The sequence below is a fragment of the Eutrema salsugineum genome, unplaced genomic scaffold (genome assembly GCF_000478725.1).
Source record: "Eutrema salsugineum unplaced genomic scaffold, Eutsalg1_0 scaffold_15, whole genome shotgun sequence".
In the NCBI taxonomy this organism is placed as follows: Eukaryota; Viridiplantae; Streptophyta; class Magnoliopsida; order Brassicales; family Brassicaceae; genus Eutrema; species Eutrema salsugineum.
In genome coordinates, this window is record NW_006256867.1 from 727343 (window position 1) to 753238 (window position 25896).

Sequence of the window (25896 nt, forward strand, 5' to 3'; positions counted from 1 at the left end):
TGAATCCTGATCTTTTTTTTTTTTTGATCCAGCTAATGTTTAATTATTTTTGAAGTTAGTCAAAAGAGAGAAGAATATTCATATACCTTTTAAACCTAGCTATAGGTGCTTGTTCATTATACTGGATGTAAATGATGACATGCAGAATTTGGCAGAAAAGTGGTGCAGATGACAAATAACATAAAATTAATGGTAATCTTTATCAAAATCTGGTTGATTGATCAAGGAAAACTAGCAATTGAATATTAGATGGAACATATTATACTTGCACGGAACTAGAAATACAGCGTCTCACATGTTCCATATATGATTGCTCGATTTGATCAATTTTGGTAGTACAAATGTAGATTAAAAGTGATTGGAACAATTTAACTAAGATAATTTTATCAAAAAAAAAAATAATTACAAAGAGAATGAAGGTGAGTGAATATAAAGATATACGAAGAAGATAAGATATATATATAAGAAATATATATGAGCATTATCTATTAACTAATTGTGTAGACAATAGCTACAAATATGTTTTTTTTTTTGGTAAGGCTGATGTGACAAAAAAATAGGTATTGATATGTCATACTCTTGTGAAGACAACTCACTATACAATAGACCAGTACTACATGATTACAGGCTCGACGCTTAGATTCTATATTATAATTTTCATTCATTGTTCACTCTGTATTTACATTTTTGGCTAGCTTATGTACATTCGTTTAAAGGTCTTGAGCATGACGTTTAGTAACATATTTCTCTTCCAAAATCATTTTCAACAAGCTTATCTCCAACTGTCCTCATATCCAAGAGCTCTTCAAACACATTGAAAAGTCTCCAACTGATATAGCATTGTTGAGATTGAGAATGTAGGCAAGACTTATAAGTATATACATCTAGGAAAAACTCACAATCTTGAATAAGCTAAATAAGATCAATGTCTGCATGTTTCATGTCAAACCAAATGCGTTAGATGAACATGTTTGAGATAGTACACAAGCTTCGTTACTACAAACACCGAGGATCACCTTCATGAAACCTCAGTGTGATAAGTAACTTTTGTTCTATCTTAAAAATAAGTAGAGTAATATTAAGTAATATCCATTCTAAATAAGTTAATTGCACTTTGTCTTTAGCATGATTTGGACGAGAATATGAACATAAATAAAATTAAAGAGCCAAATCTTCAACTAATTTTTTCATGTTTTACATGATTGTCAAACCCAACTTCTCTCATCCGTATTTTGCATAGACACAGTGGTCACCGATATATTTGTAGTCATATGATATCTGCGATAATAGCTAACATCAAATAATAATATTTAAATGTAGAGGAATATATAGTCAATTAAGAATTAAACCAACTACGATTTGTAGAGATTTTAATTTGTTTATGGAAAAAATAGTGTTATATATGTCTTATAACTTTTTTTTCCTTCAAAAGTTGATGGATTATTTTAAATAGAGGCAAGGTTTACTGATGTTTTGGACAAATAGAAAAGAAAGAGTTTACAGATGTTACATATACAATAACAACACCCATCTAAAAAACCCACACACGTGAAAAGAAACTAATTGAACCAAGTAGTGACTGACCCATGGTCATGGCTAGCCCTGGGCATAAAAAACCGGAACCAAAAAACCGAACCGGAACCGACCCGAAATCACCGGTTCGGTTCGGTTTCAGTTCTTGCATAAATACCCATTGGATCTTAAATCTAGGATTCATGGATATCGGTTCGGTTCCGGATATTACCCGAGAACCGAAATACCAAACCGGATATCCGAAATAATGTGTTTCTTTGGATAACTGGAGATGAACTCTTCGCCATTGCTACAAAATAGACTGTGAGAGAAAGGAGGAAGGGGACGGTGATGGAGAGAGAGAGGCTTTGAAATTGTTTTAATGGGCTCTTCAATTGAGGTCCTTTAATTAATCGCTGTTACATTTTTCCAAGACTAAAATAACATGTTTTTTTTGTTTTTTTAATAAGTAGATCTTGGGTTTTTATATTTTTTTGACGTTTGGGCTTATACATATAATAAGGAACTCACTAATTTTTTTTCCAATTCTCATTGTGGTCCAATTATCCACCATATACACAAAATTAAAAAAAAAAAGGAATAACTCTCACTTGTTTTCGCAGGCTTCTTCTCCATCTCCTTTTCATAGAAATATAGTTTATGGTTTTCAAATCTGAAATTTGGGGTTTTCTGTTTCTCTCTGTTTATATTTGAAATTGACTTCATTTTTTCTCTCTCTCTTTTTTCGTTTTTCACTACAAATTAGTCTTGACTGATAGAGAGTCTTACTTTGAAAATCAATTTAGGGTTTTTATATATAAAATCGATTGGGGTTTTCTGTTTCCACTTCTACTTTGTTAATGAGTCCATGTCTGGGTGCTAACTTTTGCATTGTTAATGAGTCTGTTTCCGTTTCTTCTTTGTTAATGAATCGATTTAGGGATTTCTTATTCGGATTTCATTTTTTTGGTCAGTTGAAAAAAAAGTTTTGATTTTGGTTTATTTCTTTTTAGATTTCGGTTTTTTTTTAAGATTTCGGTTATTTTTTGTGATTTCGGGTTTGGAATACCCGAACAATTTTTTGAGAACCGAAATTTTTCGGTTTTTTTCGGTTCTTATCTTTCAATACCCGAACCATTCCGGAACCGATAGGTACCGAACCGTTCCGGAACCGATAGGTACCGAACCGGAACCGAACCGAATTTAATTCAGTTCTTATTTGGATCTCAAACCTTAAGAACCGAAATATCCGGAACCGTTCGGTTCCTACCCGAAACCGAACCGGATACCCGAAAGCCCAGGCTGAGTCGTGGCCTATTAAAAGCATTAGTGGCCTATTCATTGAAGCACAGTAAGAAAGGAAATTCATAAGTCATGTCGAGTATCTTCCGTGAAACGGAGAGAGATCACCGAGAGAACCAGAGTTGCATGTATTTGCTTGCCGTGGCCGGAAGATATTCGACTCCTGTAAAAAAAGTACATATATGTTCTTTTACTTTTTCTTTTCACAGCATTCTTCAATCAGGTACATACATTCTATGTTTTTTTTTAAAGGTTTATTTAAATTAATGGTGATGGATTACATTGCAATTTACAAAAAAAAATAGTCGATAATCTTTTGACAAAGAAAAACCCAGCTATATGGATTTTGAGGTTTTCTATAAAAATTTGTTAAACACTCCAAAACTAGTTTTCTTATTTTGTAGAAAAACCTTTTTTCTAAAATCTTAAATTGCTATAACATATATATATATATATATATATATATATATTGGACAAACTAAAATCAAAAACTACTTAAAAACTTAATTTGAGGTAAAATTTTGTGCTTTTAAAAGTGAGAGTAGTGGTGGATATAGAAAAAAAATTTAGTTGGATTTATAATTTTATAAACAAATAAAAAATAAGTTTTGTTGAGGGCAATTTTTTCTTTTTTGTTATTGAATTAAAAATTTTAATTTTTACTTAAATTTATTTTAAAAAAAAATAAAAATAGTATGGAGCAGGTGATTCCAATCCGCTTAAGCTAGATCCGCCCCTGGGTGAGAGAAGTGATGATAGTAAATTTGTTTTTGTTTAAACATGATTTGGTGGTTTATACATCGTGCACGGTGTACGCAAGGAGGTGGAGATCGTGGGAGTTGAAAACGGGGTGAAACGATTTGCGTCAGTTAACTCTAAGAAAATAAAATACTTTTTTTTTTTGATAACTATTGAAAATAAAATATGTTAAAAACTAAACAATGTAAAATTGTGTGTTTGACACGTTAGGGAAATATACATGTGTCAAGTTTGATTTGACTAGCGTAGTACTGTCATCTATATAAACCAATTAAAGACTGTAAAATTTATTTACAATATCAAAATATCAAAATGCAGGATCAAGATAAAAATCAGTCGATGGCTCAGGTCAGAAAAAGAAAAAGAATGGCTATGGAGTTTCCGATTGATTTGGTGGAGGAGATACTTTTGAGGGTTCCAGCACAATCTGTGGTTCGGTTGAGATCAACTTGCAAGCCGTGGAAAACCCTAATTGTGGACCATAGATTCGTCAACAAACACTTCTGGCGCTGGCGTGGCAAAGAACAGCAATTTATGCTGGTTAACGACACTCTTCCTTCATCATCAGGTTCAAAAATTTCTTGTGTGGATATAGTTTTCAGTGAACTCAAAAACCCTTGTTTGAATGCTGAGGTTGTTAAACCCATATCTTTATGGTATTTATTGGTGTACAATGTTTACCATTGTGATGGTCTTTTGTTATGGGTCATGGGAGCTGGACTTTTGGTTTTAAATCCCTTATTGAAAAAGGAAGATGGATCAAACGTGTCAAACGTGTCACTAGCTTTGAAGATACTGATCATGCCTATGGTCTTGGGTACATTAGTAACCAAGCATCAAACTGTAATGATTACAAAATGATTAGGTTTAGTTGCGCTACTCATAGCAGCCTTCATTTATGGGTATACGATTTCAAGTCTGATTGTTAGAAGGCTGCTGTTGATGAAAACTTTGATGGGTTCTTCAGTTTACCATTGTCAAATGTGTGTTTGAAAGGAACCCCTTATTGGCTAGGTTTTATTAAACGCGGTAGTACAATCTTTTCAATACAGAGTTTCAATTTCTTGAAAGAGAGATTTGAGCCCGTGTTTCTTCCTTCTTCGTTCATTGAGTCAATTAGGTGGGGAGATTTTCTGTCTTTGGGGATTTTCAGAGGAGATCACCTTTCTCTGTTACATCAATCCAAGCTAACACGTAAAATACACTTTTGGGTGAAGGAGAAGCAGCATTGGAACATGTTGATGACAGTTGTTATACCTGAACTTACCATGTTTCGTATATATTCAAGTTACTTCGATGAAAACAATGGTAAGCTTGTGATATGTGGTCGTCACTATGAAACCGGGTCTGTTAGCATCTTCACTGCAGGGGAGTCTGAAGAGTTCCAAAAATTTGAATATCGCCCTTGGATGAGTCGTACAATCGGTGGTTGCTACTATGTTCCGAGCTTGCTTCAGGTTCCGGGCACTTCTAGGTGAGAAGAAGAATCAGGTTCCATTGTTGATAATTTAGTGTTTATGTTTTTTGATGTGTTATATTGTCTCACTTTGGAACTCCATAAACAGAGTGGGATAGTGTTGTTTATTAGTTTGAATCCTTTTTGTAAGAAGAAAGTCGTTATATATATTATTTATTTAGTTTGAATCCTTCAACTTGTTGCTTTTTTCTTTAAACTGATGAAATTGTATTCTTTTGTCTCTATACAATTATTAAAAGTATAAACTTTATGTATATTGGGTTCAAGAGTAAAACTCCATGCATGGTTGAGGTGACTTAATAATGATGGGTGCCAAGGAGTTAAACATAATACTGAACACTTAGTGGTGGGTTGCCACTTCGATCCTAGCTTGATTCAGATTCCATTATTAAGTTGAGACATCAAGTTAGTTTATAACTTATTAGAGCATAACCGTTTAGGCCGAACAGAACAGTACATAAATAGAACATATATAAGCCAAAACAGCGCATAACCGTGAAAACAAACCATATTGTTATTAATTAAAACAGAACGACTCGCAAAGTATTCAACATCATCATCACTACTAGGCCATCAAATATATATATATATATATATATATATATATATCTTCTTTCAATATTTTGTCAGTTTTATTCTATATTATTTACATCTTGATTAACTAATCCGTACGACCTAAACAATGCACGATGTTGTAGTCACGAGGAACGGATAGTATGTGGTCAGACCACTCAACCTTCCCCACAATATCTAATCCATTCAAACTCCATTCCAACGCAACCATTGCACAGCAAATCTGATCCATCTTCTGTATGGTGCTACTTTTCCGTATTAACACCAACTTTCCATTGTATTCAGCCATTGCGTCGACATTGTGGTAAGAAAATTCATTGAGCTCCAAACCTTTAACTGTTCTCCATTGCTTCTTCTTAGAGTCATACCACACTAACCCAAAATAAAAGCAGTAAAGGTAGAGCACATTGTCTATCACACACACGTCTTTACTGCAGCTGATATTATATGGTGTACCAATCTTCTCACATTTACCGTCTCTCGGATCATAAACTATAACTTGTCCATAATCAGTCTTGGCATAAATCTTTCTGTCCAGTGTCGGGCTTACAACACCCGAAATCTGTATGTATGAAATGTGCACATCGGGATTTGGAGCTACCTCCCAAGTTTGCGTCTTTGTGTCAAAAACTTCCACTTGGATCTCTTCTTTGTGTTCTTCGTCTTGGCGCCTTCCAAACATGTAAAGCTTCTCGTCAACTTGTCCCACAGCAACTGAAAAAGGCCAGGCAACACGCATACTTGGACCCTGACGCAACTTTCCAGACCGAGAATCAAGGATCCACATGCTCTTGCTGGGATTGATATAACCGCAGAGTAAGTAGATATCGGAACCCACCATGAGAGCTGAAGAGTACGACTCAGGCGGTGAAGGAAACGGGACTGAGGTTAAACTATATTTACCCGTCGTCGTTTTGTGACTGAGAGTGAACCAATGAGTGGTTAGGGAAGAATCATTTCTGAACCAGACGTAAAAGGCATCATCCTTGCCCATGAGAGACCGCGTCTTGCGAAGCTCCGAGGAACTTACGAGGGATCGTAAGCTCTTGGAGACGCGAGGGAGAATTGGATGATACCGCCTCGGGACTCGACTTAAGATGTTTATAACGATGTCGTTTGGTAACGAGGCAAACGACGACGATGGCTGTGGAGGATCATTGTTTGGTAGTGGTGGCTTCTTGGTTTTGGAAGCGGCGGTTGTAGACATCGTCTTGTAATTTTTTAGGGTTTGATATATCTTTTTTAGGTTTTCGCTTGGTGGAATAATATATTCACTGAGCCTAATCTTTAATATTTCTACTTAATGTATTTTTAACACTTTTTTTTTTTACCTTCAAAAATATCAAAATACCTTAAAGAAATCACACATACTTAACTACATATATAAAGTAGTGTACTTTTAAATCAAATTGTAATATCTTTGGATAATTATCATAATTATAAAAACATGCAATTATAAAAAATATCATCAAATAAAAGAAGTTAACAAATATGGACCTCAAAGTAAAATCAAAATCATAGAAGATCTTAGTAAACTACAGAGAACTTATGATATGTGTTCACATCATATTTTGCTTGGTTCATTCGATTCAATCAAATCAAGAGAAAATTAAGCTAGAATGGTTTTGTGAAACACTTGATTTTAATTTCCAAATGCAAATTGTTGTTACAAAACGATTTTGGTTCTTACAATAACTTAACAACATCTTCATCAAGATCAAAGCATAGGATGACACTCGAACGATGTTAAGCGAAACTGATGCTGACCTAATCCTTTTCGAGGAGAAACCGCGTCGTGTATCTCACGCAATTTTATCAAAACTGTTGCTTGCATGATAAAGTCAATTACATTATACAAGTATTTTAATTAATCCATTGGGTGTAATGCCCTGACAAATTAAACGGAAAAAGAAGAGTTTCAAAGTAATTAAGTATTAAGCTTGATCTCAAGCGTCAAGCGCCTACTAAAACAGAGCGACTAGCATAAAGCCTATGTAAAAGGCAATGGTCCTTAGATCCAAGCAGTGACTTTGTTGGTTCTTTTTCGAACATTACTTATAAATAAATTAATCTCACGTTACTTGATTCAGAACCATCTTCAACGCCCTTTAATTGGCTTCCTTGACAACTTTTAGACTGAATTGGATCATTCTTCAACAATCTTCAACAAAATCATGAATGCGTATGATACGGGCACGTTACAACAAGTGAATTTATTGAAAAGTGTTGGAAGACTGAACACACAAAACAATGGAAAAACAGAAGCTAATCACTTATAAGAATGACCCAAAAAAAAAAGAAAGAGTAAATGGCAAATTCAGGTTTCGTTACCTTCGCATTATTAGATTAAATGGCTAAATTGCAGTTTTTTTTTTATGTAGTGAGGGATTACTAAATTTCATCACTGTACAGGGGTTTGGCAGGACTTCCAAAGTTTGGAAACTAGCAATTTTACGAAACATGATCCTCAAGTAAGCTCAGAACTATTGTAACTCTTTTGAAGTTGATTAATTATTCTAGAAAACTACTAATGTCAATTAAGCCTAATTAATCTAGGAATATGTTATAGTCACGATGTGACAGCTTTGCTATAAAAGAAAGACATTTAATTTTACGGGAAAAAGGATGAAAGAAATATTCAAAACAAAACAGAACATGATCAAAGGTATGATCGGAGCAAGCAGTACTTAAACAGAGAATAACAGTAGTTGTAGCTACATATTACTAGATTTCACTGAATTTCAAAAGACCTTCCAAAGTTGGATGGATGCTAGCTTATTAAAGATAAATGATCCTGTATATAGTAAACTCAGAACTATTTTTTAGAGATGATAAATGAATATAGAAAAACTACAAATGTTAGCCTAATTAATCTAAGAATATGTTATAGTGGCAACGTGACGAGTTTGCTATATAAAACAACGACATATAAATGTTACCGAAAAAGATGAAAATATTCAAAACAAAACAGAACATGACTAAGGTATGATCAGAGAAATACTTAAACATAGAATATAGGAGCCAAAACACAGCATAAAAATCACCTTTAAACCATTCTGGACATACCTCTAATCCATACGGCGTAAACAATGCATAATCGTATTGCTACTAGGGATGGAAAGTACATGATCAATCCACTCAACCTTCCCTGTAATCTCTACTCCACTTTTATCCAACGAGATCATTGAGCACCAAATCTCCTTGTTCATCTTTTCTCCCCAACGTTCCCACAAAAGCGCCAACATTCCATAGTATTCAGCCATTGCGACTTTGCTCACATAACCATCGCTGAGTTTCAAACCATTAACCACTCTCCATTCCTTATATTTAGAGTCAAACCACATTAACCCAAATCTGGACTTGTAAGTGTAGAGCACATTTTCAATCATACACACATTTTCTCCATAGAATGCACCCGCTGGTGAGTCAATCGTCTCACATTTACCACCTCTAGAATCATAAACTATGATGTATCCATTATTGTATGTAGCATAAATTTCTCTCCCAAGTGACGGGCGCACCACCGACATACGTATAGTTGGAACTTCCACGTCGGGATTTGGAGCTACTACCCAAGTTTGTGTCTTTTGATCAAACACTTCCACTTGGATCTCTTCGTCCTCCTTTTTGTACTTTCCAAAAGAGTAAATATTCTTATCCAAAAGTCCCACAGCTGCAAAACGGCGGGCCACTAGTGTACATGGACCCTGACGCATCTTTCCAGACCGAGAATCGAGGATCCACTTGCTTTTGTGGAAAGAAAAATTGGGATTGTAATAACCCCGGACGAAGTAGATCTCGGAACCAACCATGAAAGTCGAAAAGCATGGGTAAGGCAAAGAAGGAAAAGGGATCGAGACTAAACGATATTGATCAGTCGTAGTATTCTGGTTAAGAATAAACCACTGATAAGTTCGGAAAGGAGAATCAATGTCTCCAAAGCAGACGTAAAAGGAGTCATCCTTGCCCAAGAGAGATCGCGTCTTCCGAAGCTCAGAGGAGTTTACCAGAGATCGTAAGCTCTTCGAGACACAAGAGAGAGAGAGGGGTGACACCGTCTCGGGACTCGAGCTAAGACGTTCAAAACGAGGTCGTTTGGCAATGAATAGAACAAAGATGGTGGCTCGTTCGTGTTGGAAGCGGCGGTGGTAGTCATCGTCTTTTGGAATTTTAGGGTTTGATTTCTGTCTTACGATTGGTTTTGGCTTGGTGGAGAAATTTCACGAAACCCTAACCCTAGTATTTGTACTGATTTTTTTTTTCTTAACATATTTTAAGAAAATACTTCTATTAAAAAGCAAATAAATATTACAACGGTATAACTGTTTTCAGTTTGAAATAGCAGTTTAAGAGAGGAAAATAAGCATGTATACAGTAAGATAGTTTTTAAGAGTCAACATAAGCTAAAGAAAGAAAGGAAAGAGCAGAGCTAGCTTATTATTTATTTTTTTTTTAATAAAATGTTAAAATATATTCAAAAAAAAAAACAATGTTTTACAATCTTATTCTTTACATTTTTGAAGAAAAACAAGATTTTAAATCTTAAGTCTTATCTTGAAGAAAACCAAACTTCCAATCCATCTGCATACTTCATTACTCCATTACTGCGGATAGAACAAATCTGATTGCGGACGTGTTTGTCAATCATCTTGACCAGTCGGGGAGCTGTTGAAGGTGCCTCGCCATGTCTCCTGTTATTTCTCTCTCTCCAAATCGAATGAACTGTAGTCTGGAAGGTGTATCTGATCAGAAAAGTTTTTGTAGTGTTAGGAGATTGTGCAAGTAAGTTCAAACACAGCCCCCAATCACTCACAAACACAGAGCTAGCTCATTAGAGATCACTAGTTGATGTGTTGACGACCACCTCGGTCTCTACGACCACGGCTTCCATGAAATCAACCATAGTCCATTGCATTTTTTAGATCTTTTTAGTTGGGCTGATTAGCCATCCTCTTCGGATCTTCTGAATTAAGTATACATTCAAGTCCATATTTCGTAAGGAGAGCTGATTCCTTTAACTCCAATAATGCAAACCACTTATTACCGTGAACTCGCACATCCATTTCTTCATTTCCCTCTTCATACGCAATAGTTTCACTGACATATGCATATATTTAGTTTCTTTGCTTTTCATTGACAGTGGGGACAAAAAAGTGCGGATGAGAAATGTGATGGAGTAGAGTCATCCTTTAGAACTGATTCACAGTATATGGAGTAAGAGCTAGTAGCAATTTCAATAGTCAGTGGAGAGATGGTAATTATAGACACTTGCAAGAACATGGACATTCTCAGAGCTAGAAGGTTCACTAGCCAGCTTTGAAAAGCACGTGGAGCAACCACGACTAGTAAAGGATTGCTTGAGTTCATGGTTGATGCAGTTTTAGTATTTGTTCATGTATCTGAATCAGAAAATGGATCTTGTTGTAACTCAAGTGATAATCTTAGACAACGGAAAGTTTTATGATCCAGTTGGCCACAACTAACGCATATAAGAGCCAACCAAGAATACACTACATCAACCATTAAGATGGAGCACTCACTCTTGTCCTCAACAACCACCTTTTGAAGAAACCGTTTATTTAACTTAACTTCAACAACAACCTTTTAAAGAAAAGGTTCGTCTAACTTAACCTCTAACTTACAAATTAGTTGTTTACATTATAAGTTAACTCAAGTTTTTGATATAAACAAAAAAAGGAAAAAACGTTCATATTTTTTTGTTGTAATTTTGATATATTTTATTGATGAAATCCTTATTTCTCCAATATAAAGACATTTCACAAAACCTCTATAAGTGACTAATTCAATAACTTGAATAATATCATGAATGCTAGATTCAGTATTAGGAGATTTGGAAGAAAAACACTAAATTAATCATTCCAAATTAATCACTGATCCACTCTTAATTGTAATCGAGTATATATGGCTTTGCATATAAAGTATGCCAGAGTAAAAAAAAAAAACAAACTAAAAACAAAAATCAATAACAAAAGATATACTTCAAGTGAATTTGTAAGATTCTTTAAAAACAAAAACAAAAGTTCATCAGTTAAAAACTCTGGTATACAGTATACTACAAGTGAGTTTCTTGAAAAGTGTTGAAGACCGAGCTAGCTTTTTAAAATGACCAAAAGGGGAACACAAAATAAATGGCCTATACAGGGATCGAACCTGTGACCTTCGCGTTATTAGCACGACGCTCTAACCAACTGAGCTAATAGGCCTTTTTGAAGGTCTATCTACATTTTTTAATCAAATTCTACATTTTTGTTGACGTCTCCCACTGCACAATCCAACACCTTTGGACTCTCCGCTTCTTCGACTTGCAAAACGTCTCACATTCTCTCAAACTCACTCGACCACTTTGATAATGGTTACCACTTCCAACTCGGTACTCTTAAGGGCTCTGACTCACTGAGTCATCCTCATTAACTGTCTCGCAGTGACACACATGACCTCAACTCAATTTGAAATTTTTGGTTACTAATGATTACTGAAAAACATGTTCTATTGGTGAAATCAATTAAAAAAAACATATTCATTTTTCTTTATAAAATTTATTATAATTTCTTTTCCTGTTAGGCAATTAGTTGTTTCTGCAACAATTTTGTGGGTTGGCTTTTTGCATGAGTGTTCTTCTCTATTTTTTTCTTTTAAAGGGTTTGAGAGTTCTTTTCTATGTCCAAATACATACTGATTTTTTTATTATTATTCATCTCGATTGCTTTTGTTTGACATGCATGCATAAATTAATTATGGGAAAATCCACTATATTTGACATAAAATTTTGTGGGATTTCTTAGTAAAGATTTATCCGACACGATTAAACTACTGATATAATTTTCCATCAAAAGATTATAGTCAGGGCCGACCCTGACCTAAAACCCATGAAGCAAGGGTTTTAGGCGCCAAATTATATATCAAATTTAAAGGCATCATTTTTAACAAATTTTCCTTTAGTGTAGTGGTTTGAACAATATTTCTACTTCTCTAATGTCTAGAGTTCGAATTCCTATGTCTGCATTTTTTTTTATCATTTTTTTATCAGTTTTTTAATTTGTCTTCTTTTTTATTTGATGGACATCATTTTGAAGTTGGGCTTTAGGCGCACAGGGAGTTTGGGCCGGCCCTGGTTATAGTTTCCACCTTAAACATGATCATTTTATCTCTTTCTTCTATCAAGTCACGCTTTTGTGCTACATAAGCTATATCTTACTGTCTAACTAATCGATTTTGGTTGAGCATACTCACCTTAACTAAGTTCTCTTACGTGTTTTAAAATCATGTAAAGTAGGACTTAAGACGCACTATGATAATTTTTTTATAGAAAACTGTCTTAAAATTTAAGAATTTTTTTACATAGATATTTTATATACTAAATTAATGACTATAGATAGAGTTGTCAAACCTAACTAATTTGTCTATCTAACTCGTTTTACAGTATATTATTCGCACAAACTTGTAATAGAGACAATTTACAATTGAGATTTGTTACTTACTATTCGTTTCTACTGCATCAATAACGTCGATTTCCATTCTCAAATTCTTAGGCACATAATCATTCAAATAGCCCACAACTGCAGTGAATTTAGCAGGCTTAGAGAATCCTTCACTTCTTAACTTCTCCATGAGAAGGTTATGAACTTAACTGTCTGGTAGCAGAAGAGGTCAATATATTATTATAAGTTATTTTGTCTTTATATATTTTCTTAGATATATACCATGGGATATATATATATATATATATATATAGTTTTATATTCTCATCATTATACATTTTAAAATTATGCTAAAATTGCTTATAAATAGTAGACTAACAAGCATGCACTATTAGTTCATTACAGTGCTTTCAACTTCGTTAAATTTTGAAGTAATAATATTTTGATACCATTTTGAATTTTAATAGAATTGAATTTCATAACAAATGAACAAAAATAACTAAAAACACATAAAAGATATAAACTTAGCTTCAATCAGACCTCTTTCACGTCAAATCAATTATAAAAATTTATCAAAAAATCAATTGTAAGAATTTATCAAAGACGAACAACATAAAACTTTAATTAGTATATTCAAATCTTTAACTCATTTATTATATATATATATATATATATATTTTCCCCTCTAGACTAACTTGTTTGTTATTTTTTGGTAATGGTGATGGCAAAACTACAGTTTTGTTGTAGCTACAGATTACTAGATTTCAAAAGACATTCCAAAGTTGGATGGATACTAGCTTATTAAAGATATATGATCCTCAAGTAAACTCAGAACTATTGTTTAGAGATTATAAATGAATATAGAAAAATTACAAATGTTAGTCTAATCAATCTTTTTTTTTGTCGTCCATTTATCATTAGTAAAAGAAGCTCATAAAAGGTGGAGTGCAAAGAGTTTGACAAAGCCCATCAACAGCCCATACAAATCAAGATAAACACGAGTTAAAAGACATACACATCATAGACACGCGTTTTATGAAGAATAACAAGGGCAAACGTGGCAATTCGAAAACAAATCGCTGCATTGCCGTCAAGACTCCGCCGACGACGGTTTTATCTCCGGGAATCATCAGCAAATCTCCAGTGCCATCAGAAAGCTTCGCCTAAACATCTTCTTTTCTTCACATCCTTTTTTTCTCCTCCAGGTTAGATCTCGTGGGTAACACAGGCTAAAAATTGACTTCTTCAGTAGAATTGCCGCCGTTCATCGAAAACTCAAGACATCATCCTTTGCCTTGACAAGGCTCAATAGGAATTTGGGGAGTTTCATTCTCCGAGCCAAGAGCAGATGAAACCAAAAATCAAAGAAGAAAAGTTCCAACTCTTACCACCAGATCCACTCATCCCCGCCTCAATTGAAAGAGGAAACCATAGGTAGAGGAGAAAGGGGAAGAACAACCAAACAACCAGAAATCCAATGCTCTAACTTGAAAAATGATGATTCCTGTAAACAAATCTGACACACCACTAAGGATTAGTGTAAGATTGAATTAAGAAATCAACAACAAATGAAAGCAAAGGACTCTGATTGAAGGAAGTGACAATCCAAATAAATCAGAAATTATTCTCCGTTAAACGGAAAGAAAGATCCGACCTAAGCCGGAAAACATCCGATATTAATCGGAATTTACACAACAAAAACTGAGAACAATTCGCCCTCTGTGAAAGATAGTGATGAGAGAACAGAGGGAACCGAATCAATCTTTTTTTTTTTGTCGACAACCGAATCAATCTAAAAATATATTATAGCCACAACGTGTCTAATTTGCTATATAAAACAATGACATTTAAAATTTAAACGAAAATATGAAATATTTGAAAAGATGAAATAATTCAAAAGATGAAATAATTCAAAAGATGAAATAATTCAAAAGAAAACAGAACATGACTAAGTAAAGTATGCTAGAGTAAAAAAAACTAACTAAAAACAAAAATCAATAACAAAAGATATACTTAAAGTGAATTTGTAAGATTCTTTAAAAACAAAAGTTCATCAATTAAAAACTGTTGAATACCGAGCTAGCTTTTTAAAATGACTAAAAGGGGAACACAAAATAAATGGCCTATACAGGGATCGAACCTGTGACCTTCGCGTTATTAGCACGACGCTCTAACCAACTGAGCTAATAGGCCTTTTTGATGATCTATCAACATTGTATTATATATCCTTTAAATCAACTTCTACATTTTTGTTGACGTCTCCCACTGCATAATCCAACACCTTTGGACTCTCCGCTTCTTCGACTTGCAAAACGTCTCACATTCTCTCAAACTCACTCTACCATTTTGATAATGGCTACTACTTCCAACTCGGTACTCTTCTTGGGCTCTGACTCACTGAGTCATCCTCATTATCAGCCAAGAACACCTCTCAATCTCTCATTCTCCAGATCTCACTCTGTTTCTCTCCTACCCAACAAGCGATCCAATTCCCTCGCGCTTCGTTGTTCCAACAATGGCGATAACATCTCATCTGAAAAAGATACCCCAATCGAACTCAGTAAGAAATTTCTCGATCTCTCAGATGTTCTTGTGAACATTTCAATTCTCCCACTAAATTCGTCTCTTCTTTCTCTCTCTCTAATCTCCAGAATTCCCTGAATTTCCAACGGTAATGGACATTAACAAGATCAGAGAGATATTGCCTCACAGGTACAATTTTCGAAGATTTTCGTCAAAACCTATGTTTGAAAGTTTGATCCTAAACAATTCGAAAAAAAGAAAGTTTGATCCTTTCTTATTGACATTGTGGGACAGATGATGATGATGATTATGATTCTGCAATTTTTAGGTTCCCGTTTCTGCTGGTGGATAGAGTGATCGAGTATACGCCTGGTGTTTCAGCTGTAGCTATTAAGAATGTCACAATCAATGACAATTTCTTCCCTGGACATTTCCCTGATCGACCCATCATGCCTGGTGTTCTTATGATTGAGGTAATAAAGCTTAAAGTTGCAATCTTTCAACAATGCTCAAAGATCTTTTGATTCTCTATGTGCTTTTGATTGTGTACTTGTAGAAAATGCTGTAATGTAACAATGACAACAAGTTAATGACCTGCTAGTTTTGATGTTGGTTTTGGATTCTGAAGCCTGATAAATTAGTGTGAGAACTTTATCCGATTGGTAAAATCAATGGTCTTTTTGTGATATTAATATATAGAGTTTAGAGAGATTTCAAGATCGCTAAAAACTAGTTTTAAAACGTGTGAAACTATCTGTGAAAATCTGAGTTTAAAATTGAAAGAGGTTAATGATCTTGCTAATTTGATATAGGTTTGGGATTTTAAATCCCGGTTAGATGAGCCATGATCTGTGAGATGGAAGGATTGTTTCTTTGGTCTTCAAGATCACTTCACTGAAAAGTTGAATTTGTTTGTTGCAGGCAATGGCGCAAGTTGGAGGTATAGTAATGCTGCAGCCAGAAGTAGGAGGCTCTCGGGATAACTTCTTCTTTGCCGGTATTGATAAAGTGAGATTCCGCAAACCAGTGATTGCAGGAGACACACTGGTCATGAGGATGACTCTTCTCAAGTTCCAGAAACGGTTCGGGCTTGCTAAGATGGAAGGTAAAGCTTATGTGGGTGGCGTTTTGGTGTGCGAAGGCGAGTTCATGATGGTTTCTGCAGGTAGTTCTTGATCACACGCATTAGTGGTGGAGCCACTCGCTGTGTGTTTGTTGATCCTTCTGTTGTTCACAAGACTAGACAAGACCAAACTTAGGTTATCTGACATTTTATATGAGTTTCTTCAAGGTTCTTATGCCCTTTTGTGTCTCTCTTGCTCTCTGATTGATGAAGATTCATGCTATATAAATATAGAACAGCGTGATTATATGAAAACTTATATTCATAGATCATAAATTTGGTATACTACAAGGAGAAACAAGCATAGTCACTTTGAAAATTTTTTACACATTTGATCCAAAAGCTTAGCTAATCTTCTCGCAAATACGCTTACCCCAATCCTTATTACACAAATTAACCCTAAAGCTTCTTCATGTCATCTCTCTCACACACATTCATATAATGTACACAATATGATATAGATAAAGGTAACAATTGAGCATTTTAGGTCCCTCTTCTGATTCTGCTGCATATCCTAAGCTCTTAGGTCCCTATGCTGCTTCTTCATCATATCCTTCACTTGTACTCCATGATCATGTTATTCTCTGGCGCAAGCCCAACGCAAGCCCTAAGAATGTTCTCCAGCATTGCCCTCTGCTTCGATAGAGCGTTCACAACCGGCGTTCCCGGCGGTACAAGAGGTGCCTTCGTGAGGTAACTGAGTATGGTAGCTACTGGGTGGAAAGAATGAAACTTTCCCTGAAATATGCAAAGATCCGAACATGAAAAACTCGGTTTTAATACGACTAAGGGTTTCTCAGGTACTAAATAACGGAATACAAACCTCTCCTTCAGCTTTGAATTGGATTCTGGTGCTCAGTTCAGCGAGCAGAACAAGATCCAAGATGATTGGAGCAGCCAGGAGAGAATCCTCACAAGTGTTATGCATAACAATTGTGTTCTTCCCTCCCATGAATATCTCGGACGTGTACTCATCCATAGCTCTTTTACTATCGGCAACATACGGCACATACTGCAAAACATTCAGAACAATAGCAAAGATTTGAGACTTTGAGATACGCATAAGAAGAGAAAATTGATGACTCTGATTCAATATCGAACCTTGATGACAACCACATGATCAGGGTGTTCACCAGGCTCAAAGAGGATGCCATTACTAGCCACCATGTCGTCTACCACATTGCTCTTTGAGATCTCCTTAGAGCGGAAAGTCTGTGGAGCTGAGAGGTTCATGCCATCGTTGTTTCCCAAATGATTATAGCTCACAATCGAAGTAGGCTGCCAGAAAAAAAAACAAACAGATCAATCACAAGAATTTTAACAAGTTAAGTTTACTTGACGAACAAGGTATCTTTCTTTTACCTTGATACCAGCTCCAACAAGGAAATCAACCAAAACGGATTTCATTTTAGTCTGACCACTCTTGAAATCATCCCCACCGATCAAACAATTCCTCGAAATAGCCAATTCAATAAGTCCGGGAACAAACGTATTCTGAGGACTCCCATTAATGAAAGGGATGCCTTCAAGAACACAAGCGATAGCGTAAAGCGTAGAAGGCGAGATCTCAGACTCGTCCTTCTCGACAGAAGCCATTAGATTCTCCATGGTATCGTTAAGCCCTACAATCACATCGCTGTAACGCTCTGTATTGGCTGTCCAAAGAACAACTAGCTTATCCACTTTGTTCTTTTCCTTAAACTCCCTAAACAGATTCCATCACATCAAAACACAAAAACAATCAATTTCACAGACTAACTAACAATTCTGCATAGATATATGACAGCCTATTATATAAAAAATTATTACCTCATGTCCTTGATGATGTGATCAACTTGTTCTTTCTTGGTACCTTTGATCACGTTATTGGCACGTGACCCTTGATTCGCAGCGATGAAATCTGGATTGTAGATTCCAGGGAGTGGGATCATGTGCTCCATGTAAGGTCTAAGCTGTTTCTGCAGATCAATGTCAAGGACTCTGGCTCTAGCCATGGCGTCTGCTAAGTTCATGTCACTTATGTCCCAACCACCAAACACAACATCGTCTGGATTCACCATTGGAAGGAGACTCTTGAAAGGAGCGTAGATCTCTTCGCCATTGTAAGATCCGACACGAATCGACGAAGCTTGAGTGAGTGAACCAAAGTAATTCGCTTGTTGCACTTTGTCTTTCGTCGCCCACGAGATTCCTCTACACATATTCTCCAAATTTTTAAATCTCAACCAAAATCTAATCGGAACAGAGAAATTGAATCAAAGTTTTAACTCACTCTTTGTTAGCAATCACACCAGCGGTTAAAGTTGATCCATTGTTTCCTCCCCAACCAACAAGCATAACCCTAATCACCACAAAAAAATGTCAAAATCGAAAATGTGCGTCAAATTTCGGGATTTTAACACCGACCCAGATGAATTCGAGTAGGGAAATCAAAGAAAACAAGCTAAAAATTCAAACTTTTACCCTAATTTGGGGACACGAGTGTCGGTTTTGAAATCGTATTTGACAGTTTTGGGCTTCACAATCCATTGATAAGTACCGTTACGATTCTCATGGACTACCTCTGTCGTTTCGTAATCGTACACCGAATGGATCTCATTCTCTGTGTACTTCACGTTTGGGCTCTCTACCTTGAAGCTCTCGATGAACATTTTCTCACTCTCTCTTCTTTTCTCTCTTGGTTAAGCTCTGTGTTTGGTTTTGTGATCTCGAATCGACGAGCAAGAGCGACGATTTATAGAGAAGACGAAGAGGGGGATTGGACACGTGGCGACTTGTCAGTGTATCGCTGGTCCCTTCCCACAAGCGAATGGAGATGGTTGGTGCAGCTAGCGACCGAGCCCACACTACTCATAAGCCCAGAGAGCCTGTGAGCCACTAAACCACACGTGTTTGGCTCACACGTGTGAGGAAAAGCTAGAATGTGAGAGACACGTCGGAAGCTGGGTCCATACACGTGGCGTGAACTACGTGAATACAAGTCTTGTTTGTTGTTTGCTTTCTCATTCTTTGGGTCCCATACTTTTTTTCTTTTTTTCTCGTCTTCCTTTCTGTGAAGGCACTCGAAGTCTCGAAGGTCCCCGAGGGATGAGGAAGCGAGAAGAGAAGTGAGAAGCGGCTAAAACGACGGAGTTTTTGCCACCAAGAAACGCATGGGCGCCACGCGCGATCTGTTGTGTGGATCTAGTCTTGTTGGATGGACACGTGTCGAAGAAATAATGTCACGTCTAGTGATGGCGCGTGAGGGAGTTAACGTCTCCGTGAATGGTAAAGTAGCGACCGTTTTTAAACGTAGGGTCTAGGGGGTCCCACTGAAATTGGACTCGTGGAGATGGTTTCATTTGTTTGGGAAAAATCTAGAAGTTTACAAATGTAAATACAAAATTATAGTATCAGATTGAAGGTTTGATATGCTGAGAATAGAATTTGTTGTACATTATAAACGAAAGTGTTGAATCCTATACTATAGAATAGTGTATTGCAGAAGAATTTTCTGTTCATATTATTTTTGGAGCCGTTTATCATAAGTATACGTGTTGCCAATAGTTAGATATGTTCATTGTTAGACTCACATTTCCAATGACAATGTATACATAAACTTTACAGAGTTTATTTATCTTTTAACATTATTTTCAACTTTCATGGTGACTATTATATTGTATTACCAAGATCATTAGATCTCGAGAGTTAAACGTTAATGTCAGATAGTCGTGAATTATTGTGGACCTGACGAGTGAATATAAATGACAAAAATATTGCAGTAGACGAAGCAGTGACCACAAATCAAAAGCATGGTTTGTGGTTAAAGCAGAAAAGTGGGTTTATTACTTAATTTGAGTAAACATGCATGAGTGGTCCTATTATCATATAGAAAAGACGAAACAATTTTTGAAGGTCCTATTAAAAACATGAATGTTTTTTTAGGGTGGTTCATGCTTGCATTCAAATGGTAAGATATTGTAAAACTACAATTATTCGTAGAAAATCCACCGGTGGTCACTGCAATTCAAATAATGGTTTTAACAACAACAATAAAAAGCTCAAATAATGGCACCAACTAATAACTGTCACTTAAGTACTTCACTCGGTTAATAGGCTGCTCGGTTAGTTAGGAACTATTAGTAACTAATGATTCAATTACATTGTTTAGTACTCCGTATATAGAAATGGGAGAATGTAAATACTTTGGTTTAGTTATTGTCTATATTATTGTTTACAATCAAGATTTATGCAGTTAATTTTTGAAACACAGTTCCAACCTTATCCATTTCAAGCCACACATTTTTTCCTACTTTCATTTATATTTTGTTTTTTCTGTTTACTTTTTTTCTCACAGTTTTTTCTTTTCTGTTTACTTTATGAAAATGATCATCTCTAATTGAATATGTGAGAAGTTTCTAGGTCATTTAGTATGTTTGTCGTGATGTAACATCAATTATCACTGGACATACATTCATGTTTATCACTGTATAAATGTATATAATTCCCATAACGATTATTTTAAAATATTAATTAATTTATATATTCACATTTTTTTGCCATAACATAAATATATAGCATATACTAATTAAATTCCAAAATCTGAAGATACTTGCACAATCCATAAACCGATTCCTAATTTTGATTAAGAAAACGAAGTCTTGGACTACAAGTCTACAACATCTTATTAATATATACAATAAATGAATTTGATCATCTAAGCAAAGAATGCGAGTGTTTGATAAAGGTCTGGAGAGATTGGCTGTTTTGAGCTTTACATAACAAATTCTTCACATTCCGAGTCACAATCTGTTATAAATTACATAAACAGCCATTTTATTATTATATATGTAGAGAAAATTCAATATAATCGAATGTAAAGATTATGTAATTTGCATAGTTTACCTTTCCAAGACCACCTTTCTTGTAAGGCATTGCCCTTTGGCTTCGGTAACTATGTAGACCATTTGTAATTGGATTTGGAGTAGGAGATATTTTAGAATTATATTGACTTCTACTTCTTGTCATGATCGTTGAAGGGCTTTGCCATTTTCTTTCCAATTGATTTGGAAGAGTAGATTCCTGTATGTATTTCTAGTGTTAATATGATAATTTTTAATTTTAAAAATTATGCATGTTGTTTCAAGCGACGATGTACCAAGAAAAGCACTGTTGCGCAATGCTTGAGCACCTCTAAGTTCATCCTCACATCATCCAGGCTTCTGCAAAGTATTTATATGCGCATTTTTATTTTTATAAGTCTCTATAATTGTAGTTATACTAAATATTGTAACTTAGCTAGCGTTTGTGATAAAAAAAAATATATATATCATACGTATAATATGTATGTACGTGCGTACCTGTGTTTTTGCACTCCAAGACCAAAATACGAAGCCAAACTTGCCATCTATAACATAACACAAAGAAATTTGTTATATTACGCAACATTTTGTTTTGATAACCGAGAATCTTGTACCAAAATGAAGACTTATCCTCTCGAGAGATGTAAATAATAGAATATATATATAAAGGTGTTACGTTTTTTATATGAACATACCTTCATGTTACCAGCTCGTTTGCCAAACTTTGCGCTTAAAATCCCAAGAGAATCAATGATCGCAGTCGGCTCAGGCGCAGGCTTTCCAATCTCAGAGAAAGCCTCTTTGATTCTAACACAATCGAATCTCCTAATGTTATGTCCCGCCCATATCCGACCGTTCAACACACCATAGATCTTATCAGCCACGTCCTCGAAACATGGTGCGTCCATGACTGCACCTCTCGTGATCCCATCTGACCTAGAAGACCTCAATGAGACAACGGCCAAGTCCTTGGGACGTATAAGCGTGGTGAAGCTCTCCAGTTCCACGAGTTTCCTCGGACATACAAGTATTGATCCAAACTCTAGGATGTGAAAACGTTGTCCTGGTTGTCCTGGTTTGTTCGGTACTGTTGTTTCCAGATCGAAGAAGACAATTTCGCTCGTGTATCCTTGGATTTCCATTGTTTTGATGAGTTTTAACTTTTAAGAGTTGTTCCTTCTCTTTGTGTATATAATGAGAAATGGGGAAAGAGATGGGTTTTGTTTGTGGTACAAGTCATTGTCTAGGTTTGTGTTGGAGGTTAACTTGAGTCTAAAGTTAACTTACTGGAGAAAAATTGGTTTCAAGGGTAAAGCAAGAATCTTGTATTTTTGCCAACCCACAAAGGTTCTTATGAACAGTTCTTAGGTATAATGTATGTCAGATATTTGGGCTATCAAAGAGAATTGATTCCATTGATTCTCAGTCAAGCGTAAATAATATCATTATGCTATTTATAATACTTTTTCAGAATATTAAATACTGTACGAGATTCAACTTGATAAAGATTTTTACATAAGCCAGATCCAATTCTATAATCATTATTAAATAACACAAGCAATCTTTATTTCTTTCAAATGATTTACAGTGAAGACAGCGGTTTATTAGAAGAAAACAAAAATGTTCCTCAAGGAAAGAATAAAGCTCAGAGAAAGAGTTGTTATTGGATTGGAGACAAAGTCGATATATGTTTACAACATCATAATGATCAATAACACATTTGTGTGTCCGAACCATTACACAGAGACAGTGGCACGGAGTGGCTCAAGGGCTTTCCTGATCTTCTCAACTGCAACTTGTAGAACGTCAAGAGATGTAGCGTAAGATATCCGAATACAACTATCGTCCCCAAAAGCATCACCAGGAACCATTGCAACCTATAAAAATAAACACAGACCCAAAAACGCATGAACGCTTGTTTAAATGTGGAAATGCCTTTGAAATAGGTTTTGACGGAGTTTACCTGAAACTTGTCAAGAAAGTATAATGCAAGAGACGATGAGTCATTGATCAAACCAAAACCTTCAACTTCTAAACCATAGTATGCACTGAAGTCAATGAAGAGATAAAAAGCTCCCTGCAAGTAAACAATTTCAACAATCAAGAACAACAAGAAGAAACTAGCAAGTAATAGCTTCGAAGATAAGAGAAGTAAGCACCTGAGGTTCAGAGATCTTGACTCCTTCGATTTCACTGAGGCTTTTAACCAAGAAATCTCGTCTTTCTCTGTATGCTTTCACCATCTGAGCTACAGTTTCTCCTCCAGCTTTTCCTAAACCAAGTGCAGCAACACCTGCTTTCTGAGCAATGCTACTAGCTCCTGAAGTAACCTTTAAAAGAAACCAAAACCGATTTCATCTCACTATCACAGCTTTTCCTAAACCTATGTTTGTGTATATATATACCTGGCCTTGTAATTTACTGCAAGCTGCCACTATATGTTTAGGACCAGCAAGATATCCAAGCCTCCAACCCGTCATTGCGAAAGCCTTTACAAGTCATACGATGTCGATCAGCAAATAATTTAGTCCCTTAACATCACAAGTCAATAATAAAATATCTACCTTTGAGAAACCGTTTACTGTCAAGGTTCTTTCATACATGTCTGGCAAAGAAGCAAAGCTTGTGTGTGTTGCAGGCGCATAAATGATGTGTTCATAAATTTCATCTGATAGAACCTATAAAAGAAATGAAAGAAACAGAGTTTTCTTTTCAGCTAAAAAATAAAACATAAGTTACAAAGATTGAGTTGAGTTTTACGCTATATACCAGAAGCCTTGGATGCTTAGCAACGATCCGTGCAATCTCTTCAAGCAAACTCTTGGGATAAACAGATCCAGTAGGGTTGGATGGAGAGCAGAGGATAAGAAGTCTAGATTTTTCAGTCAATTTCGACTCGAGATCCTTTGGATCCAATAAGAAATTATCAGAGATCTTGGTGGGAATAATCACAGGTGTTGCATCCGCCAATCTCGCCTGTTCTGTGTAACTAACCCAATACGGTGCAGGAATTATTACCTAGCAAAGGAAAACATCTTTACTGTTAATTACAAACAAAATCATAACGAAAGGAAACATAAAGAAAGATTTGTTATAATTACTTCATCTCCAGGAGAACAAACTGCAAGAACTGCTTGTAAGATACTTTGTTTAGCTCCATTGCTAACCAAGATCTGATCCGGTGCATAAGACAGTCCATTTTCCTCTAAGAAAACAGAATACAAACATTTTGACTCCATTTCGATTGACATAAACGGATTACAAAGCAAAAGTGTTTTTTTTGTTCACCTTTTAACTTCCGGCATATTGCCTCTCTGAGTTCTGTGATACCTGCATTTAGTGTATACCTAGTGAAACCTTCTCGAATCGCATTGATCCCAGCCTATATGAAACATTTGATTCAGAACAAACCAGACAAAACAGAACATAAAGAAACCACTTGGAGAAATGTAAGAACCTCGGATACGGTTTTAGGTGTATCGAAATCGGGTTCTCCTGCAGCTAGTCTTATAACCGGAACGCCGGATTGAACAAGAGTGGCAGCAAGATCGGTTATAACCATAGTCTTGGAAGGTTTTAAGGATTTTACTCGCGGGCTAAGTGAAGTATCTACTGATGATGATGATGATGGTGATGATGGCAAGGTCTCTGCATCATTTGGTTTGGCCATGGCACAGATTCTAGATGAAATCTTCCCTGACTTACAGTACCTAAGCGTTTCATACCAAAGTTAAGTAGCAACTACATCGAGCGATTCCCAATCTAAGAAGCATTAATCGAATTCAAAGGTTCCAACTTTAGAGGAATGATTCAGATTTCTAAGAGAGAGAGTAATGAGTGATGGATAAGACCAGCCAAATCAAATATATCGAAACAGTTGATCAAAAGTCACGAAATTGAAAATTAGAATAGAGGCTAAACTCACGAGAGGGAGAGAGGCAGGGGTTGGAAACGAATCGACCCGATTGGCTTCCTTGAATCTGGGAATGATTCACTTCTAGAGGCGGCGGCGGCAATGGCGGAGGAAATGACGGCGGCGGAGCTCTGAGACGACATTGGAGAAGGTGGGTTGGTGAGTGGAGAGATATAAAGACTCGAGCTTTAGGGGGGATTTGTAAACGAAAGAAGAGGAGTTGGTGAGGGCAAAGTTGCAAAAAAAAAAAGGATTAAAAATTATTTTCAAATTAGCCACCAACCCTTTGTCAATCGCCGGCGGCTGATAATGTCGCCGGGAAATATAAACATTCTTTTTCGTCTTAACGGACGGTTAGTCTGGCTTCGGTTTTTCTGTCTTCTCTTAACGGACGGTTATTATTCGGTTAAGTAATTAAACCACTCGGGTGTATA

At 35.8% G+C, this 25896-nt stretch overlaps 7 protein-coding genes and 2 non-coding genes across 9 annotated transcripts; 2 read left to right on the top strand and 7 right to left on the bottom strand.

Annotated features, from left to right (window-relative positions):
* The first annotated feature begins 3912 nt into the window (after positions 1 to 3912).
* Positions 3913 to 5051, top strand: LOC18021739 (putative F-box/LRR-repeat/kelch-repeat protein At1g11620). The gene is given in 2 exon segments (XM_024158466.1): positions 3913 to 4321; positions 4324 to 5051. Coding segments are annotated over 2 exon segments (1137 nt in total).
* A 660-nt stretch (positions 5052 to 5711) lies between these two features.
* LOC18021740 (putative F-box/kelch-repeat protein At4g02310) lies at positions 5712 to 6830 on the bottom strand. The gene has a single exon (XM_006404615.1). It carries the CDS (start codon positions 6828 to 6830, stop codon positions 5712 to 5714), a length of 1119 nt encoding a protein of 372 aa, XP_006404678.1.
* A 1861-nt stretch (positions 6831 to 8691) lies between these two features.
* On the bottom strand, positions 8692 to 9435 carry LOC18021741 (putative F-box/kelch-repeat protein At4g02310). Its single transcript, XM_024158467.1, has one exon. It carries the CDS (start codon positions 9433 to 9435, stop codon positions 8692 to 8694), a length of 744 nt encoding a protein of 247 aa, XP_024014235.1.
* Positions 9436 to 11773: 2338 nt separating this feature from the next.
* Positions 11774 to 11847, bottom strand: TRNAI-AAU. The gene has a single exon. It is a non-coding gene; the product is annotated as a tRNA-Ile (tRNA).
* A 3334-nt stretch (positions 11848 to 15181) lies between these two features.
* TRNAI-AAU lies at positions 15182 to 15255 on the bottom strand. The gene has a single exon. It is a non-coding gene; the product is annotated as a tRNA-Ile (tRNA).
* Positions 15256 to 15347: 92 nt separating this feature from the next.
* Positions 15348 to 16888, top strand: LOC18021742 (3-hydroxyacyl-[acyl-carrier-protein] dehydratase FabZ). Its single transcript, XM_006404618.2, has 4 exons — positions 15348 to 15622; positions 15714 to 15774; positions 15914 to 16058; positions 16507 to 16888. The coding sequence occupies exons 1-4, from the start codon at positions 15415 to 15417 to the stop codon at positions 16759 to 16761; spliced, it is 669 nt and encodes a 222-aa protein (XP_006404681.1). The 5' UTR covers positions 15348 to 15414; the 3' UTR covers positions 16762 to 16888.
* Positions 16889 to 16952: 64 nt separating this feature from the next.
* LOC18021744 (inositol-3-phosphate synthase) lies at positions 16953 to 19510 on the bottom strand. Its single transcript, XM_006404617.2, has 7 exons — positions 19172 to 19510; positions 18981 to 19049; positions 18518 to 18901; positions 18071 to 18413; positions 17810 to 17986; positions 17532 to 17720; positions 16953 to 17446 (listed from the first exon to the last, which is right to left on the bottom strand). The coding sequence occupies exons 1-7, from the start codon at positions 19357 to 19359 to the stop codon at positions 17264 to 17266; spliced, it is 1533 nt and encodes a 510-aa protein (XP_006404680.1). The 5' UTR covers positions 19360 to 19510; the 3' UTR covers positions 16953 to 17263.
* Positions 19511 to 21370: 1860 nt separating this feature from the next.
* On the bottom strand, positions 21371 to 22790 carry LOC18021743 (protein NEN4). Its single transcript, XM_006404619.2, has 5 exons — positions 22245 to 22790; positions 22048 to 22094; positions 21846 to 21909; positions 21593 to 21769; positions 21371 to 21496 (listed from the first exon to the last, which is right to left on the bottom strand). Exons 1-5 carry the CDS (start codon positions 22689 to 22691, stop codon positions 21401 to 21403), a joined length of 831 nt encoding a protein of 276 aa, XP_006404682.1. The 5' UTR covers positions 22692 to 22790; the 3' UTR covers positions 21371 to 21400.
* A 311-nt stretch (positions 22791 to 23101) lies between these two features.
* On the bottom strand, positions 23102 to 25664 carry LOC18021745 (bifunctional aspartate aminotransferase and glutamate/aspartate-prephenate aminotransferase). The gene is made up of 10 exons (XM_024158374.1): positions 25475 to 25664; positions 25007 to 25259; positions 24838 to 24931; positions 24651 to 24754; positions 24319 to 24567; positions 24114 to 24227; positions 23955 to 24038; positions 23709 to 23879; positions 23513 to 23626; positions 23102 to 23426 (listed from the first exon to the last, which is right to left on the bottom strand). The coding sequence occupies exons 1-10, from the start codon at positions 25603 to 25605 to the stop codon at positions 23286 to 23288; spliced, it is 1455 nt and encodes a 484-aa protein (XP_024014142.1). The 5' UTR covers positions 25606 to 25664; the 3' UTR covers positions 23102 to 23285.
* Between the last annotated feature and the right edge of the window lie 232 nt (positions 25665 to 25896).

Excerpts from the sequence above, each read along its gene's own strand:
- LOC18021740 (XM_006404615.1), bottom strand. The coding sequence starts at position 6,830 with ATGTCTACAACCGCCGCTTCCAAAACCAAGAAGCCACCACTACCAAAC.
- LOC18021741 (XM_024158467.1), bottom strand. The coding sequence starts at position 9,435 with ATGGTTGGTTCCGAGATCTACTTCGTCCGGGGTTATTACAATCCCAAT.
- LOC18021742 (XM_006404618.2), top strand. The coding sequence starts at position 15,415 with ATGGCTACTACTTCCAACTCGGTACTCTTCTTGGGCTCTGACTCACTG. Across the intron at positions 15,623-15,713 it reads AGATACCCCAATCGAACTCA|AATTCCCTGAATTTCCAACG; the intron begins GTAAGAAATTTC and ends TCTAATCTCCAG. Across the intron at positions 15,775-15,913 it reads AGAGAGATATTGCCTCACAG|GTTCCCGTTTCTGCTGGTGG; the intron begins GTACAATTTTCG and ends TGCAATTTTTAG.
- LOC18021744 (XM_006404617.2), bottom strand. The coding sequence starts at position 19,359 with ATGTTCATCGAGAGCTTCAAGGTAGAGAGCCCAAACGTGAAGTACACA. Across the intron at positions 18,902-18,980 it reads GGTGTGATTGCTAACAAAGA|AGGAATCTCGTGGGCGACGA; the intron begins GTGAGTTAAAAC and ends GAATATGTGTAG. Across the intron at positions 18,414-18,517 it reads CACATCATCAAGGACATGAG|GGAGTTTAAGGAAAAGAACA; the intron begins GTAATAATTTTT and ends GAATCTGTTTAG.
- LOC18021743 (XM_006404619.2), bottom strand. The coding sequence starts at position 22,691 with ATGGAAATCCAAGGATACACGAGCGAAATTGTCTTCTTCGATCTGGAA. Across the intron at positions 21,910-22,047 it reads CTTGGAGTGCAAAAACACAG|AAGCCTGGATGATGTGAGGA; the intron begins GTACGCACGTAC and ends AATACTTTGCAG. Across the intron at positions 21,497-21,592 it reads AGAAAGGTGGTCTTGGAAAG|ATTGTGACTCGGAATGTGAA; the intron begins GTAAACTATGCA and ends AATTTATAACAG.
- LOC18021745 (XM_024158374.1), bottom strand. The coding sequence starts at position 25,605 with ATGTCGTCTCAGAGCTCCGCCGCCGTCATTTCCTCCGCCATTGCCGCC. Across the intron at positions 24,039-24,113 it reads CAGTAAACGGTTTCTCAAAG|GCTTTCGCAATGACGGGTTG; the intron begins GTAGATATTTTA and ends TGACTTGTAAAG. Across the intron at positions 23,427-23,512 it reads ACTTTCTTGACAAGTTTCAG|GTTGCAATGGTTCCTGGTGA; the intron begins GTAAACTCCGTC and ends TTATTTTTATAG.